Below are 18,957 nucleotides of genomic sequence, written 5' to 3'. Positions count from 1 at the left end.
TAATTTATCTTATTAACTCTCATCAATAATTTTTGTAAAGTAACGGGGCAATCGAGTTGAATAAATGCAAATTCTAAACAATCGATCTTTTGAGTCTAAATTCATTCTGACTTTTTTTTCAATGATGCTTAAATTAATGTCTAAAAAAATGATACTTAAATCATAGGAGTGACTATGCAAATGGTCTAACTTACACGTTTTTAAAATGACTATGCAAACAATTAACATTACTATTAACTGTTTTTCGATGAAAAGTTTATTAACGTTAACTAATTTATATTAACTCTCATTAATAATTTTTATAACGTAAGGGGTAATCGAGTTGAATAAATGAAAATTTTGAGCAATTGATCTTTTGAGTCTTTTTTTTATATCGGAAAGATAAATTACATCATTCAGAAGAAAATTGATCCTAGGACCTTCCCATAGCCCATATGTCTTACAACTCTTACCACTTGAGCTTCTTCGGAGACAGGTGTTTTGAGTCTAATTCATTTTAATTTTTTCAATGATGCTTTAGTTAATGTCTTAAAAACGGTCTAACAACACTTAATTCATAGGAGTAATTATTCCTTATTAGAAGCTAATAATATATTGAAGACTATTAATATTAAGTGTAAATTTGAAGAATATTTATTTTTTTAATAAGTGTTTTAAAAGTGACTCATAAAAATATTTCAAAAAAAGTTCCTGAATATCTTACTAAATACTACTAATAGAGTGAGTAACAAAAGAGTATTCGCTTCTAAAAAAAAACAAAAGAGTATTCAAATCTAATGTTAATTAGAAACTCAAGTATGGAAAGTGAGGGGTGAAGAAAGCAGCCAAGTAGTAAGATAACAACCGAAGTGGAAGTGATTTGGTAGGAATTTTGTAACGCCGGCTGTGTGAAGGCGAAGGATTCAATGTTAAAAACATTACTCTTACACTTTGTGTTGGAAATTGGAATAGGCTCAAAATGATGGAGATAACATGAGAAAAACAAAGTCTTGTGGAACAGAATCATATAAAACTAATCAATGAAATTCAATGTACTAAAAATGGTTTTTAACCTGACTTTCCTTTATTCAAAAATTGTTAACAGCCAAGGAGTTCCTAACTAAATTGGCATAAATCTCTAAAAACTTCAATACCATGTTAATGTGGATATTGAATCCTTCATTGTACTTGCACCTCTCAAAAACTTCAAGACCAAAAATGTATCAAGAATGATTGGCTCCTACTTTTCATTCTGAGTCATATAAAATGCATGTATAACTAATGGCTACTACTACTACTTCTACTTTTCAATCCTAATCTTTGAAGTTCCAACTACAATGAAGTTGAAAAATCAATGAAAATTGCATTGTTGCAACAAAGGGTGAGAATGGTCCACATATTTTTCCCACAAGCGCCTGTACTTATCCATCCCAATCTTCAACCATGGTTTGGAGTTACCATTGAAGTGCACCACAACAGCTCTCTCTATCAACTAAGGCTCAACACTTGTGTAGCCAAAACCCAGAACATGCCATGAAGGATCCAAGGGCTGAGTTAGCCCATAAAATGTCAACAACCCTGGCGGCAAGGTACCGAGATTCCACAATGTCCTATCTGCATTCTTTTCCTGCTAGTAGTGGTAAATGCTTGTTACATTCCTATTCCTCCACTGGACCAAATCAAACACATTCATCCCGAAAGCCCAACCACAAGCATCAGGGTCAAAATGTGCTCTTATAAGAGGATGTGAGTAGTTCAAGTATTTATGATATCTGTGAAATGTCTTAGTGCATGTCTCTACAGCTCCAATGACATTGCCATTCAGATCAATGGAAAAAAGATCAGAAAGATCCTTCTGAACCACGACATCGTCGTCCAGGAACACCACCCTCTTCAGTGTTGGAAAACCTTCAGGGATGTAGAATCTCAGGTGGTTAAGCATGGAAAGATATTTCGGATTGCGGAATTTAATAGGTGTCCTTCCATCACCACCACTGCCTTTGAAGTAGTAGTTATGTATCTCCGAGTCTTGAAGCTGCTTCAGCACAGGAACATATGAAGCATTTAACCAACTGAAGTCTTCAAACTTTTGAACTTCAACCGTCACTCCTCTGAAATCGTTTATGGAAAACCACGCCTTCATTGCAGCATAATTGATTTCATCTGTGACAAGGTGGAAAACAACCATATCTGGATTTTTGGAATTTATTGCAGTTGAATTGATCACAACTGAAGTAGCAAGGATGTTGTCAGAGAAGACACAAATGTGGTGAAGATCATTGTTCTTGAGCTTCATCTCCACTTTCCTTTTGTCCTCCAATTTCTTTTGCAAGCTAAGATCATTGAACCATTTTGATGTCAAGCGGACACCAAGGCAGTATAGGCTCTTTAGGACTTCTTCAGCAGCTATTTGTCCATATTTTGAACTCTTATCTTTATCAGAACTCACTAGTTCTTCAAGATCTTGAGTTCTTGCTTTCAGTCTCGCCATCATGGCTGCGCTGTCATAATGGAGCTCGTGCGCCTGGTATAGCAACAATGCCATATCGTGAATAGCGTCTTCTGATTCTTGAATTGTTAAAGGAGGATGCGTAGTTGCAACATTGGAGAGGAAAATCTGAGAATTGCGGATCTGGGTGCTTAATTCCCAAGCAAACTGGTTATTGTTGTTTTCTTTGGCAATTACAACAAAAGCTTTTGCTAGTGATATCTGATCATTCAGTTGTCTGGCAGCCGAATTGGGGCTTAACATCTCTTCAGTAATATTAAAGCCTTCTAAAACCATATCATTCTTGAATGCTCTCTGCACAACAGGAGATAGGAACTATTAGTAAGCAAATGACAATAAGGACCATACCTTTCTCCCTCTCCCAATAACTCAATGCTACTATATTACTTCAGATAATGAAATCAATCATGCCATGGAAAAAGAGAGGTCATATGAACTTGATTAAGTTCATATACTGTTCTGAATTATCAAGAGTTTCTCCTTTCTGGCATAGTTTTGCGCCTACTCAGTATTGCAATTCTAAAACAGCGAGAGAGCATATAATAAATATCTTTATAAGGAACAATGACTTTTCTCTATATTAGGAAAAGAAACATATATAACATGACTGCAATAATTGGAAACAACATTAAGCTTGTTTTTTGCATGAACAAGTTCACCAATGAGCTTGGTAGCAATGATTCTGAACAAAACTTGGAACAAACTCAGTAATATCATTGATTTTAAATACCAATAATTTTAGCACAGAGTGTTTGCAAGTTAAGGATTAATCTAACAGTTATTGGAAGTCTGTCTTCACACCCAAAAGAAGTGCAAGAACAATTTGCCTGCTCTAAGTTGGCGGTTTCAAAAATTCTTGCAAAGATAATATTATGATCTTGCAAGTGGAGTGAGCCATGCATGACGGACAAAGAACTAATAAAAAGAAATTGTCCAAAGAAACCCGGCAACATGTAACATTCGATGCATGTTTGGAAATCATTCTTTAATTGATTCTAAAGTCAAAATCAATTTTTGAAAGAACCTTCTATGTCAGAAAAGACTCTCAGAAAAAATAAGCTGATCCAAACATGCGATTAGCCAATGTAAGACTATTATCCCAAATAGTAGGACCCTCAGGTTCTGAAAAGAGAGACCAGGGAGCACTGAATGGAAATAGTCAATACCTTTTGTCACTCAAACTAGTATATTCTATTCAACTCCCCCAATCCCCTCTTCATCCCAAAATTATTCTGCCATAGTTTATTTGTCAATTATTGCACACAAATATGTACATGAATGAGAAATCCAAGAAAACCAATCTCCTAAAGACACAATGTACATATAACAAGTAACAACATCCAAACCTTTCCCCCACTTGATGGGGTCCAGTTAAAGACACATAGGAACATGGTTCCAAAAGTGCACAATTCAAACCAGAAGGAGAAAAACACAAGTTCCATACTTTTTACCAAACATATCTCAAGCAGCCAAGAACAGAAATCCATTAACTGATTAAGAAAAAGCCAAATAACAAAAATAACAAAAGGTAAAACTTGTTATACCCTGGGAAAATGGGGTGTGGACTCCACATTGCTCCCTTGAGAGAGAATATAAATAAAGAAAACAACAATTACGCTGATCAATGCCCAACATGCCAAATATTCAATTCTCCTTCTCGCCGGCCTACGAAAATCCGCGGCTCTGCGCCTCATATTCCAACCCTTGTCCAGCTTCTTCTTCTTCTGATGGTTTTATTTTCCCGGAAACTGGTATTTTCCGAGAAAATGATGGATTTTGATAGCACAAGATAGAAAATGGAGGAGAAAGATTTGATGGGTTTGGATCTTTAGGGAGAAAAAATAGAGCTTTGAAGGAATTTCCGAGTTTCTTTTTGTGGGCACGAACCAAAAGAGCTTCTTGATAACTTTGTAAACACACAGAGAAGGAACGAGAGAGAATGGGAGAGGAGGGTGGGATTTCTATGGTTGATTCTGCTATCTCTGTGTTGGAGGCAACTGCTGCAACTAACTTCAAGGGGACTCACTTTGCTGTGGGATCTTCAACATTCTTTTCTTTTTCAGGGCATTGGTATCTCTATGAGCTTTTATCTGACAACTTTTGTAGTAATATCAATTCTTATGAATAATGTTTTTCCATAAAATAAAAATAAAAAAACTAATGAAAAATGTTGTGTTCAAAAATGTTTGATGCACATAAAATAAAACATCTTTAGTCTAAAGTTTTATCTCTGATGCATATGAAAAATGATTTGTTGGAAAAAACACACTCACTTAATGTGATGTTCAAGTAGGGTTGACAATATGGTAGCGTTTGATAACGGAACCGAACATGAAGAATAGAACGAAACTGAACGTAACAGGACAATAATGTTATATGCAATGCGTTTGGTAAATACAACACAAAGAGAACATAACCATATGAGTAATTACATATACACCCCTACTATAGCGGTATACTATTATCACTGTCAATAGTGTAACAGTGTAAAAGAATCACGACAAAAGACTATCATACAAAAAGTAATCAATGTGTCATAGCTTCCAATCATAGCTTGAGTTGTCATAGGAATATGAAGAATAATGGACATAGTCAACTATGGTATTTCATGTTCACATATTTGGTGATTTCATCTTTGATCAGACGAATCTGATCAAATCATTTAGGAGAGTATTAATTGAGGGGAGACGATGGTGCTTCATATCACTATGGTTCTTCTTTGTGATAAAATTGATTCATCTGATGTTGAGTTATGCTAGTAGGGGATCCAACATGATACTTTAAAGCCCAATTTAAAAGTTGGGGGGAAAGTAAGGAGTAAATGGTGAGAATGTATATATACCTTATGTGGCAGGAGATTCCCCTTTTATAAGTTGGGTTTTGAAGACATCGAGGTTGGAGAGTCATATGAGTACATGGTACATTTAAGGAGGAGAGTCATTGGATCTTCTAACATGTCGTTTGATCGAGCGGGTGGCAACGTGTTAGCATACTATAGCAGGGACTTTGAGCACTCTGGCCATTCTATTATTAAAAGACCGATGACTTAGGAAGACACATAATGGATGGATACATATCAATTTGTGCCCTTGGTCGAGGCACACATCTGTAAGGGGGTAGTCGATTCGAGATAGGTAAAATCGACTTTGGTGAATGCAAGTTATCAACTCGAAGAGGATTCAGTTGAAGGGGGGTATGTGTGATCAAGTGCATGACGCGAACAGTTCTGATGAGCAAGTTTGGCCTGCTTGAGTGCAATGGTTAGTTCGTCTCATGTGATCTCACTCTAAGGCGTAAGTCAAGTTATATATGCATGGTCAAGAATAGCTCGATCGGAGCGAGTAGCGGTTAAGCATGATTTCACATGTGTCACAAAGCACAGCAATGCTACTTACTAACCACTACAATGCTTAGTATCACAACCCATTGTTTTGACCTTTTATGAACACTCGAGATGCCTTGATTTGTGTGCGTCGTGGTAAACTAGCTTCCAAAGTAGGAATGAAGGAGGTGTTGTTTAAAGCATTTGATTCATTAAGAGATCATTACTCCTATATTGCTTGTAAAGTTGTGATGGAAAAATGACAGACTCTACTTATGGAGTCCACACATGTTTGCTAAAATATAGTATTCATGGAAATAAGTCATTACAAGTGATGACTTTGGCAAAAAATGAAATAAAGACTTTGAAAAGAACATGAGATAAATGAACACTAGATTAAATATCTATATTAAGATTGTTTAAATAAAATGTCTTGGTGGGACTATTACGGTTAATTGTTATGGGAGTAGCGGTGGTTTGCCGAACTCCTCAAGCTTTGATTGTTGTCTTAGAAACCAAAATGACGAGTGGATTGGTTGCTTCCTCGACTTTGGTGGCGATTTGAACGTCCTTCATATGGAGCTTATGGCCATCTCCCATGGTCTTCGGGGGGGGGGGGGGGGGGGGGGCTCAGAATCATGGGGCCAAGTCGGTTGTGTGCCCACTTTAACTCTCTACTTGCTATCTATTTGGTTGTTGAGGTCCATACGGAGGCAATGCTTACCTGAGACTGGGACACCAAAGTCTTATTGAATAGGCATTGTGAGGTGAGTCCGGTGCATACCATGCGAGAAGGAAACGAGTGTGCGAGCCACTTGATGAAAGAATGAGCGCGTCAATCTTTGAGTTTCCTTCTTGTTCAAGATCCCATCCTGAATTGGCGCCTTTTCTCTTAGAGGATGCGATAAGGACTAGTTTTGAGAAGGAATAGTGGCTCCGGGCTTGGGTTATTTTGTTCTTTCTTTGCTATTCTTTTCTTTCTTCACCTTAATACACATTTTTTTTTATACATGGAAAATATAAATCGCACCTTCTAGGAATTGATCCTAACACTTTTCCTTTTCCAACTTATATGTCACTTTAGTTATCATTCGGAACACCTTAATACACATCTACTAGTACACAATATGTAGGTTAGTCCCTCTTAGTAGCTGCAGCTGAATTTGTTTATACTTCATCACACACTGCTTCTGCAATGCCAATTCCACTCTAAATCCAAGATTGAAACCCATCCCCATAGCCATGTCCACCACAACCCTACCCCTCTTATCTCCCAACCTCTCTTTCAAACCCTCATTCCCTCTCCGGCGCCAACCATTCCCATCGACGACCCTGATTTCCTGTATGAAAATTGCTTGAATGCTTTGTGGATCTGTGGCTTATTAAGCTCTAAACAGTTGTAGTAAAGGAACAAAGCAATGAATTTGAGTCTCATTATCATATTTCTAGTCAAGTTTCATGTTGTGGTTATGTTTGTCATTCTAATGAAAATCAAAATTGGGGAAGTTAAGGAAATTGGTTGGATGTTGTTCCAAGGCATGTGATTATGTATTGGCTGATATTGGGGATTGGTTTTAATTGGAGGATTGGGAACCACTGTTCAGATGAATGTTGCCATTCAGCCATTGTGACCAAGGGAGAGAATAGTAGATTCTAGAATTCCAAAGGGGCAGAGAGAGAGGTGATAGAATAGATATAGTGCTATTCTATATGTAATTGAATTCCTTTCTTTTCTTGCTTCAATATTTTGGATTCTATATTTTGATAGGATTTATGTTTTGGTTCATTCGAGGACCTTAGCTTGCCTTAGCAGTATTTAATTTGCAATGACCCCCCTTAAGGCCTTTTCAATTGGCGTAGTTAAATATATGCTGCTACCTCCTTTTCAGATATCGCATATCTTAGATATGGAGAAACTAGTGAAAAATTGAAAGAGTATATGAGAGACGCATAGAATTATTTGCATATGAGAATGGTGGAGCTTGTAAAAGGGATAGTATAGAAGGGAATCAAAGGCCCGTTTCAGATGAGTGTAAAGTAGAGTTCAGTTAAGTACCTCATGAGCATGCTGAAGGTTTGAGTTGGAAAAGAATTATAGGAATCTGTCACTGCAAGTTTTACCATGATTTTTGTTGCGGGAGTCCTGATTATGGCAGGCACAGTAGTTCTGGTTATGCAAGTTTTAGAGAGATTTTGCCCACGAATTCTGATGTAGGGGTATACTGTTTGTTTTATTATTAGTGTCAGTCACAGTTGAGTCTAGAGAGGCTCTCTTCATCTCTAGAGTTGGATGGATCCTTAACAAACTTTCTTGAAATTCCACACTCCTCTGTGAGTGAGGATCAGGTGACTAAAATGTTTAAATTCCTTCTAATTGTTAAATTTGGTAAATTTAGAATTAGTTAAGTGAGTAAGTTCTGTGGAGTAAATAACTAGATATAAGCACTAGTTCCCGAATGAGTAATCTCTAAATGTCCGGTGGGTGCTTTGATACTATATATGAGACAGCCATAAGATAGGCATTCCTAAAAGACAAAAGGACTTTCTCACCTTGAGGCATAACTTCATTATTGATGTAATAAGCTTTAAAGAATCACAGACACATACTTTTTCATATCGGGTAAAGAACAAGCAAATACCAGATGTGTGTTAGAAAGCTGTTATCAATTGGGTGTACTTCAAGTCTAATCTCAAATCCAATCACATTCAATCAAGGGGAGTCACCTTTGAAACTTTCTGAACTCTTTAGAAGCTGAAAATGTTTCCTAGGAAGAACAGAGATAAGATGATCAAATAAGTTATCTATTTATTTCTTGTATCTACTATTTTCACTTATGCTATTATTATTATTCTTCTCTCTCAAGAGGACAAGAAACATGTTGCTTTGGCTGTTGTGGAACTCATATGGCTGTGAAATTTGAGTGTTCTGGATTTCAATTCAACTGTAATGTATTACCCACTGAGATTAGATTGTTGGATGGAGGAAGGCTCTATAATTTGCTGAATTTCCCGCTTCAATTTTTTTTGGATCTTATGAATATGCATTCATTTTGATCATGAATAAATATATTATTTAATTATAGATCATGTACATGATTAAAATTATCCCATTGCACAGGATACATTAGCTTCACTGGGCATCTGGAAAAAGGTTGTGAATTGAGTGATCATGGATGACCTATTCGACTCTTCACTGAATTTGGAGGAGACCCATTTCAAGGAAGGCTATGACGAAGGCTACAAGGATGGCCTCATTGCAGGCAAGGACGAGGCCAAGGAAGTTGGTCTCAAGGTTGGCTTTGAGGTTGGCTTCCTTGGTTCTGAATATATTGGTGGTTGGAGATCATTGTTACTTCTCTTATTGGTTACATGTTGTTCTGTAGCAGGTCCAATTCATTTCCCTGGGCATGTGTTGATGGTTTTAATAGCACCATGAATAAGTTCCGCATTGTGGGTTGGAAGGGTCTGTAGGTGGAATATCTAAGTCTGTCTTCTACATTGCTAAGGTAGAATTTTCCATTTAATTTGTCTCCTAGATTGATCCTTTTGTACTTGGGTTAGGGCACCCCTTGTGCTCCCCATTAATTCATTTGCTTAAAAAAAAAAAAAAAGAGTTTGAGGAGGGAAATATTAGAGGACTTCTATTATTATTTTTAAACCATACATTATGGTTCTAGTAGAATGTATCAAGATGTGAATGAATTTTGTCGGTGGGAAGGAATGAAGAAAGACATAGTGGATTTTGTTTCTAAATGTTTAGTATGACATGGATTGAAGGATAAGCACTAAGACCTAGAAGAGCTAGGTCAATTTATCGAGATATCACTATGGAAGTTGGAAAGTATTGTTGTGAATTTGGTGACAAGTTTTCTTAGGATCAAAGGTTATGATTATATTTAGCTAATCATGAATTAGTTGATTAAGTTTGCATATTTCTTATAAGTGAACACTACTTACATTGCAACTCAATATGCTAAGTGTCGTTTGGATGAGATTATTTCTTGCATGGTGTACCCTTAGTTATGTGTTCATATTGAGGAACTATATTCACTTTTTAGTTTTTCAAATCGTTTCGAACTGCTTCAGGAACTCACTTGACAATGAGGATAGGTTTCCATTCCCAAACAGGTGGCCATTCTTAGAGACTATTCAAATCTTATAGGATATGTTTCGTGTTAGTGTTTTAGACCTTAGAGATAGTTGTGATGATTATTTAACCCGGATCAAGCTTGATTATAATAACAATTATCAGTCTTATATTCAGATGGCACCATTTGAAGCCTTATATGGTAGGAGATGAAGATCACCTATAGGTTGGTTCGAGGTTGGAGAAGCTAAACTTGTAGGCCCAGAACTTATTCAGGACGCAATAGAGAAGATTAAGATAGTTCGAGACCGCTTGGTTACAGCTCAAGTAGGCAGAAGTCATATGCTGATAAGAGGCGACGCCCTTTGGAGTTTGCAGTTGGTGACCATGTCTTTTTACGTGTTTCTCCAATGAAAGGAGTGCTACGGTTTGGTAAAAAGGGAAAACTGAGTCCAAGGTTCATTGGACCGTTTGAGTTATTGGAGAGGGTTGGTTCTGTATCTTATCGTTTGGCACTTCCGCCAGATCTTTCTGCAGTTCATCCAGTCTTTCATGTTTCTATGCTGCGGAAGTACCTATATGATCCTTCTCACATCATCCGTCATGAGGATGTACACGGAGCATCCAGTAGCTATAGTTGATAGACAAGTGAAACGTCTACGTTCTAAAGATGTTGGTTCAGTAAAAGTTCTTTGGAAAGGACCATCGAGTGAAGAGGCGACTTGGGAGGCCGAGGATATCATGCGGGAAAAGTATCCCCACTTGTTCGAATCTCAAGGTTAGTGTGACTTTAAAATTCGATGACGAATTTTATATAAGGAGGGAAGATTGAAACGACCCGATTAATGTTTATGAGCTTAATTATTATAATTGTCATTATCATATTATATTATATAAAGGTGATTATGCAAGGAAGGGGGAGGAAAAAAAAACGTGGTCTGATTGAAAAGGGGGTGGGGTCACGTAACGCACCTTTTGTTTCTTGAAAATAAGATACCCTAATTGTTTAAAGAAAAACCATTGAACCCACTCCCAATATTTCTTTCCCAGCCGTAACCTCCCTTTCTTCTTTCTCGACATATTCCCCTCCTTACTTCTCCCACAGAACTTCTTCAATTTCTTCTTTTACTCTTGTTCCAAAGGAAAACAACCCCAATTCCCCTTTAATATATATCCATTCACGAACAAGGTTGACGGGGTTTCAAATGGAACAAACCTGGTTTAATTGTTTGGAGTAGGAGGGTGCTTTGAAGGAGAAGTAAATTCAGCCCTTTAGCATTGTCCAATTCAATTTATTTAAGGTATATTCTCAACCCATGAATTTGGAGAACAACATTGTATCGTATATGTATGTTAGATTAAGGTAAAATTATTTAGGGCTTTGAGTATACAGTTGGGATTTCGTAGTTGCTCACGGGTAGTACGACATAAGATTATAGTTGCTGAAGGTTGAAATTTAATTTTGGTGATTCAGATTTGACGGGTGAAGGTTTGTTGGGTTGTCGCGAAATTGCTGAGGACGGTCCAGTTGGCTCGTTATAGCTGTGAGTGATTTTTCAATCACTGTGACTTACTTTTAATAATTATACGACTGATGATTTGATTATTTTAGCGTATTGCACATTTATTTAAATTGGGGAAACATGTTTTACAATTTGTGAATTATCTGAAAGCTGGTTTTATGAAAATGATCTGAGTCTGATTCTGAACTGACATGAGAAATATATTTATATTGCTTTAATTTTGGAAATTATGTGAAACTAAGATTGTGAACTTGGAAAGTTGATTTTGGGACTTCTGATGAGACTTGAACTGGTTTGAGAAAACGGTTTTGGGGATCCTTGATAGAACCCCGTAGCCGTTAGCGGAGGTAACGGCCTAGGTGCACCTAGCTGGTTTGATTCCGGGAGGAGAGGGCTATCTGTTAGATGGAGCCGCCAGTGCACGGAAAGGGCTATCAACGAGATGTAGCTTCCCCCGATGATATGATACGATGTGACATGTGATACGAGAGAGGAAAGGGCTATCCGTTAGATGGAGCCGCCCCTATCGGATAGGCCATCCCTTAGGAGGAGAGGGCTATCAACGAGATGGAGCCGCCTCACGGTTCTACATGTGTGACCCTATTAAATTATATTTCTGATTTTTAAATGCTTTCATATGACTGACATGATTTTTATTCAGTTTCATTGAAACAGTTATTTATAAACTTGGCAGTTTGATCATCTCTTATTGGAAATGATGCTTATTAATTTTATTAATATTATATATTTTATCCACTCTGAACTGATAGTGAAAAACTCGTGCTTCATATGTTTCCCTTTCCTGTTCATGGTGGTTGTTAAATCCTCACTAAGTCTTTGTGACTTACCCCTTTATAATTTCATCCACAGATTCTTCAGCAGCTGAGTAGCAAGCTGTTCTTGGATTCCGATTGTCAGTTGTCTTGCTGGTAGGCCTCCATCGGCTGGTGGCCTCATTGCTATGTTATTTCTTTGATTCTAGTTATCTGCAGCTATAGGGAGTCATAGGTGAATTTAGTTTGGGGTTGACGGTATCTTCTTAATTTTAAAGGTTGACGTTGAGCGTCGAATTTTGGTTTTGTACCTTTTCTTGAAATTTGGATTTGGAGAATATTATTTAGCAAGTTATGTTATTTTGAGATTACTGAAATACAAAGGATACCCTGTTTTTTTTTATAAATTTATGCGGACGTATTTATCGTGGTGAATTGGTTATAAATGGGTTATGTGTAAAAGGCTTGCCGGACTTGGGTGATAGTCTGTGCGCCGGTCACGACTTGGGATTTTTGGGTCGTGACAGTGATGAGTTTGTTCGCTGTACTAGTTGCAATAAAAAGAGGAGATTCCGTCTGAGGACTAAAGAGGAATGCCGCATTCACCATGATGCTGTGGCAGATGCGAATTGGAAATGTTCTGATCTGCCATATGACAAGTATGTTTATTATCTATTACTATGCTATCACGAAGAAACTAAGTGGTGAATTTGTGTTCATGATGTTTGTTTGTAGGATTAGTCTTCATAAATTCACCATGCTTTGAAATTGAATGAATCTTGTTTACATTTTACACAAAATAGCTTCTTCTATCTTGCCACTTTCCAAGTTACTTCTTGGAAATAGGATATGAAGATATAATATCCAGCAGGTCTTATTATCGTTTTATGCTCTAGAAATTCTGTATCTTTTTTATGCACTGAGACTTCATATGGAGCCATGATAAATAATTGTTTAAATCCATTATATCTCATCATTATAGTGAAACTTTGGTACCAATGTATGTTAATTAATCATTGAAGCCTTGAAGGTACCATGTCTTGGTGATGATACCATAAATGTTCCAAGCTGGAAGAGCTTAACCTGGCCTAGTTCGGGAATATACATAGTAGCATCTTAGTGATGATTATAGAGGTTTCTGAAACCAATTTTCTATTTGACCTGTGTTTATGTTTTTGGTCTTAAAGTGTTCAAGAACTAGTGATTTTCTTACACGGACTTAAATGCATCATCTGTTGTTACAAGTGCCTAAGTACCAAAATTTCAATTTGGTTAGCAGCTTGTAATGTGGAATTGTACATTGATTGGAAGTGGCCGAGGGACAAAAATATACTCATTACTCAATATGGCATTGAGAAAATTTTGGGGTCCCAGCCAGGGATATAATAGGTAGATTTAAAGGTCAAAAGAAAACAAATTTCTCTCTGTTATTATGCTGTGATATCTTGACCGGTACTTGTACTGGTCTTTCCATGCCAGTTTTTATGTGATTTGCATTTGTTTGATCTGTGTTCAATTTCATCTAGCAAAAGGAGAATAATGCTCTAAAAAGCTGCAAAATAAAGAAAAGTAGTTTTCCGGTACTGGTTTGTCAGCTTGTTTATCCTCCATTTATACTACCATTACCATTGTCAGTTCTAATTATACTGTCATGCCTTATGGAGTGATAATTAGCACTAACTGTCTTACATACTATGTACTGTGGCTGATGCTATTGTTGTAGGTAGCTTCTTGCACTTCATTATTTGTTTATTTGCTGGCTTTGACACACGTTATTTCCTATTACTAGTGCACCTTTGTACATGAAAGATTTTTCACTTTAATTTAGTTGATTAAATCAGTCTAGTTTGGTGCTAGTTCCTCTTCACAATGTGTGTGGCCTTTAATTATATGGGATATCATAACTCATATTTGCTTTACTGTCTTTTTAACACAAGGTTCCGGATGAAAGACTCAAATTAATAGGACTCGTACTATTATTATGTGTAGCACTTGTTCTTGTTCATGTTTTTATTGTTGCATATTCAGCTGTACTAGAACTATATTGATGTATGCATATAATAACTTTTCAGAGTTACATGTGATAATGAGGAAGAACGAGCAAGTCGTAGAGTTTACCGGGGATGCAACCGCTCTCCAACATGCAAAGGTTGCACTTCATGTGTGTGCTTTGTGTGTGATGTCTGCCGTTTTTCAGATTGCAGCTGCCAGACTTGTACTGACTTTACAACCAATGCCAAAGCTTGATTCAGCCTTTCCATTCAATCTAATGTTCCTGTTTACGCTGATTTTTGGTAAACAAATATCCACTTAGTTCGACTAAAGGAAGTTTAGATTCAGGGTCCTTTTGAGAAAACGCTTTGCCAAAGTGTTGTGTGTGTGAGTGTTTTTCGACAACAACGAATCGGTTCAAATAGAACTGGATTTCATTAAGCACGGGTCAATTACAAAAAAGTCACATACATCAAAATAACACGAAAGCTACAAGAAATGTGGATTTCGATAGGAAAGTGCATAAAGGAACTGGAAATTAACAAGCTTAATACAAGAAAACTAAAGTGTTGGTTTTGCAACATACTCCTCCATCATCACGTCTTGCTCCTTGAGTCTCATTGATGCGGACATTTAGAGCTTTTTGGTGAATTTTCAGAGTTTGAGTTGGGAACCCCTTTTTCTAATGCTGTTTCTTCTATTTATAGTGCTCTCCTGTTCTCCACGTACTTGGCGGTTTTTCTTCAATGTGTAAGGGCTTAGTGGGTTTGAATTTTGGCGCCTTACCCCACGTTCAGCCGGAGATTCTGAGCACGTGACCTAATTGCCACGTGGGTGGTCTTGAGTCGTGGGTAACCAGTGCCATTCGTGGCATCGTGGGTACACGCACGTGCTCGTAATTGCTCATTACTCGGTAACTGCCTCTTCCGTTAAGATGATCGAAGTTCCTTCATCTGCTGAGTTTGTCGAGATATAGCTCTTACTAACTTGCCTTTGAGGGACACCACGTGCTGAGTTGCAAGTTTCGTCATAGTCCTTCTTGTCGAGCAACCACCTCTTCAACATGATGTCGAGAATCGTAGTGCTCATAATTTTAGCTTAACAGTTGCCCCCCAAAAATGTTGGTTGTCGACTGCTTTGGCTGGAAGACACCAAGCGTTTTTTATCGCGTCCGTTCAAACTCATCGATTCAAATGCTTTGCATCCTTGAGCGTCCGATTCCTAAGTCCAATCGATGGCCATAACGTCTGACGACTTTCCACTAGCTGACAGTTGTAGCCTTTTTAGGGCCATGATTTCGTCTATGTCAAAAAGCTGGGTAATGACATGATTTAATTAATAAAATAATCACTTGGACTTCAAATTTTATAAACTGAAGCATAATGCGACCTTAGGTCCGTTTGCATTTCTGTTTATAAATACCCCATTGACGTCCCTTTTCAAGCTTTACTCTCTTCACAACATAAAGCTTGCATCTTTCTTCTTCCTGAGTTCTCCCTTCGTCTTCCTCAGTTTTCTTTTCTTCAGAACAACCATCATTTTCTTCAATGGCTTCCAACCCCGAGCAAACCATTCCGTTGGCCACTGAGCTCAAGCTAGATGAATCCAAGCGTGTGGCAATTCCAGAACCCCCAATGAAGCAGAGAAGAGAGCTATCTGGAAATCCCAGGTACTCATTCCTTTCTCTGTTAATGGTACTTTACGCGCCATTTTGGGTCCTTTGAAAGTAGTAAAGCATGATAGGCCCAATAGTCTGCCTGAGGATCATGAGTCATTTCACCCTAGTGTTAGGGGAGAGGAGCTTATTTTGGCTTTCCAACCTTCTTATCGCATGTCATTCCTTAATGACCCAAAAAGGGCTTTTCGTTCAGCTCCCCCTAACCCTTCTGCCAATGACAAAGCCTATCTCAAATGGTTAGATAGGGTTGAGGAACATAAGAGACAACACTGGAAAAACGTTGGGATTCTCGATTTGATTCAGCTGTCGAGGTCCCAGATTTCGTATAACCCAGCAATGATATTGAGTGCGCTTTACTTTTGGGAGAGGTCCACTAATTGCCTCCACGTTCCCTTTGGCATGATTACCCCAACCCTCCTGAATGTTGCTGCCATCACCGGATTGTGGCCTATTGACGATGATTATCACTCCGTGCCTGCGGCCATTAAACACATCGCGATCCCTACTGATAACATCTCGTTTGGCCGGTTTATCAAGGACCATTATGTCGAGAGTGGTGAGGTGTCTGATGCTGAACATGTCGCGTTCCTATTGTATTGGCTTTCAGCTTATGTTTTATGTACCAAGTCTTTGCGTATACCTGCCAAGCTTTTGCCTTTAGCCAACTTGCTCCACGAGGGTCGACAACTTGCCATGGCCAGGCTTGTTCTTGGTAACCTTTATCAGATGCTGAATGAAGCTGTCGAGGATATTCGGAATACCAAAACTGTTTCTCTAAATGCAGCTGGACCTCTCTGGTTATTTCAGCTTTGGTTGAACGCAGTTTTCGAATCTCTACTGCCGGCACGAGACGATCCTCCAGCTGTTTCTAACACCAGGATTGATGCCCACAGGCTCGAGACCCTGACCCCAGCTTATGATGCGTCGAGCTTTGAGGCCGATTTAAGAAAGTATTTTACCATGTTTCTTGAGCTGAAGCATTATCGCTCTAGTTTCTCTCCTTATAGCAAGGCTATTCGTGGCCCTTTCTGGCTGAGGAATTCTTACCCTAACGCTTCTGATTCTGCATTGCCCAAAGAACATCATATTACACTCTGGAGGACCATCCTTTCTCCTAGGATTTTAACTGTAGGCTTTGCTAGCAGTGATTACACTTTATGTGGCTACAACCCTCAATTGGTTTCTCGACAGTTTGGGCTTAGCCAAGCTCTGTCCAACACTTTGTTCGACAAGAGTCTTGTCTTGTACCCCAGGGTTATTAAGAGGGCTTTTGCTTTTGACACGACTGTTCATTTCTATAACAAGAAACTTCTCAACCTGAGCCCCTTCACCTACGCTCCTTCGTATAATGCTACTAATGCTTTCAAAGCCTGGTGGTCTGAGTATTGGGCCCAGATTTCGAAGCCCTTCGTAGATTGTCTTCAATGCATGACAGATGCTTTTCTTTTGCAGAAGCAGGATCTCAAGAAGACCAAAGGTATGCACCTGGCAGAAATTCGATCCTTTCAAGAGTTCTTTGGTGTGGTATATTATCCAACTCTTCGCCTTCGAGATACAGTTGCGAAAGCAGCTCAAGTACTAAGGCAAAAATGGGAATTTAAAGCTAAAAAATCCAAGTTAGTTATTCCTTCTGGTCTATCTTTTGTTATTCGAAAAACTGGCTTTAGGTTACCATCTTTGCCTACGAGTAGGTTTGCATTGGCCTTTCCACCGGTCTTGCCCAAATGGGTTGACCATGTAAATATAAATGTGTTGGCCAATCAAGCTCTTCCTCCTCGAAAGCGAGTGACTTGGACCAAGTACCACTTATGGAACTTTCCGTATCATGTGCCCGTCGAAATCTTCAACCACATATCGCTAAACATGCGTATTGGTCAAGGTAATATTTCGACTTGGCCTAGGTTTTCCTATTTTACCTCTTAATTTCTCTTTCTGTTTGCAGCTGAAGTCATTACCCAACCAGCTCCTCAAGTTATTTCTCCGGTGGCTCATTCTTCTAAGGACAAGCCAGTTGTGATTGAGGACGATGATGATGATGATGATGAGGACGATAATGTCAGCCTTGCTGACAAACTTAAGGTATTTTCCTTTTAGCTTTTCCTTTTCTTTTTGGCCTCTTTGGAGTCTCGACTAAAGTTCTCTTCGACATGGCCGAAAAAGGAAGGCTAAACCTGCTGCTTCGGTTGGCCAAAAGAAAGCCAAAGGGGCTGGTGCTTCTACAGCTAGCAAGGCTTCTACATTGGTGTCTGATGCTCAGCCTGAAGGCGATGGCAAAGAAGGTGGTGGCGACGCTGCTATTCAGGTATGTTTCTCATTTTCGATAATACTTTGTGACATTTTAATCTGTGATTTCATAGTCTGATCGTATTTTGTTCTTTTCCTCAGGCTGATGTCCATGAGCATTCCATTTCTAATCCACCATCCCATGAAAATTCTCCAGCTCCCAACCCTGCAAAATCCAAAGCTGAGGGTGTCGAGAAGCCTCCCAAGGCCGCATCCTCGGCTAAAAAGACCTCGACATCTGAGGGAAGGAGGAAGGTTAGGAGTAAATCTGGTCACAAATCTCCCCACCGTTCCAAGAGCTCCACCAACTCAAGCCCTTCCAGGGGGTCTACTTGCCAGGTACCCTTATAAATTTTCCACGTTCTGTTGGTTCCTTAACTGTGCATCTTATTTTATCAAAGAGGGCATTAAAGAGGCTTTCCTGATTTCCTCTTGTAGGAGACTCAAGGTGCAACCTCTCCCATTCGCGAAGCAGAAGCTCTTCCTGGCAAGGATGATAACCCCATGCCTCCTCCAAAGTCGACTGCCACTGTGCAACTTTCGCCTCAAGCCAAGGGTGACTCTTCATCTCATGTGTCTAGTGAAAAGCTTGATACTTTATTTGAGGAAGACTCACCGGCAGCTTTGGATGGCTTTCTCGATGACACCTTGGAATGAGATTCTCCACCCCATCAAGCTGATGTCACTGCTGAGACTGCTCAGTTTAGTGGGGTGGCCAACCTTCAGCAAATCGAGGAGAGCATGGGTCGGCTAAAGGCTATCGTTTTCGACAGCGGATTCCTCGACCGGATTCGAGTTGACCCTCAAGCGA

The 18,957-nt window shown here is 38.8% G+C and overlaps 1 protein-coding gene and 1 long non-coding RNA gene across 2 annotated transcripts; one reads left to right on the top strand and one right to left on the bottom strand.

Moving 5' to 3' along the window:
- Positions 1-1,025: 1,025 nt before the first annotated feature.
- LOC130738073 (probable galacturonosyltransferase 10) lies at positions 1,026-4,572 on the bottom strand. The gene is made up of 2 exons (XM_057589971.1): positions 4,033-4,572; positions 1,026-2,782 (listed from the first exon to the last, which is right to left on the bottom strand). The coding sequence occupies exons 1-2, from the start codon at positions 4,180-4,182 to the stop codon at positions 1,610-1,612; spliced, it is 1,323 nt and encodes a 440-aa protein (XP_057445954.1). The 5' UTR covers positions 4,183-4,572; the 3' UTR covers positions 1,026-1,609.
- A 6,138-nt stretch (positions 4,573-10,710) lies between these two features.
- LOC130738072 (uncharacterized) lies at positions 10,711-12,602 on the top strand. The gene is made up of 3 exons (XR_009019189.1): positions 10,711-11,198; positions 11,372-11,441; positions 12,291-12,602. It is a non-coding gene; the product is annotated as an uncharacterized LOC130738072 (long non-coding RNA).
- Positions 12,603-18,957: the final 6,355 nt, after the last annotated feature.

Source organism: Lotus japonicus, chromosome 2 (assembly GCF_012489685.1).
Source record: "Lotus japonicus ecotype B-129 chromosome 2, LjGifu_v1.2".
Classification (NCBI taxonomy): domain Eukaryota; kingdom Viridiplantae; phylum Streptophyta; class Magnoliopsida; order Fabales; family Fabaceae; genus Lotus; species Lotus japonicus.
The sequence above is the reverse complement of the archived record's forward strand: the minus strand, read 5'-3'. Positions and strand labels throughout refer to the sequence as shown.

Coding starts and splice junctions, on each gene's coding strand:
- LOC130738073 (XM_057589971.1), bottom strand. CDS start 4,182: ATGAGGCGCAGAGCCGCGGATTTTCGTAGGCCGGCGAGAAGGAGAATT. Junction 2,783..4,032: donor CCACACCCCATTTTCCCAGG/GTATAACAAGTT, acceptor CCTGTTGTGCAG/AGAGCATTCAAGAATGATAT.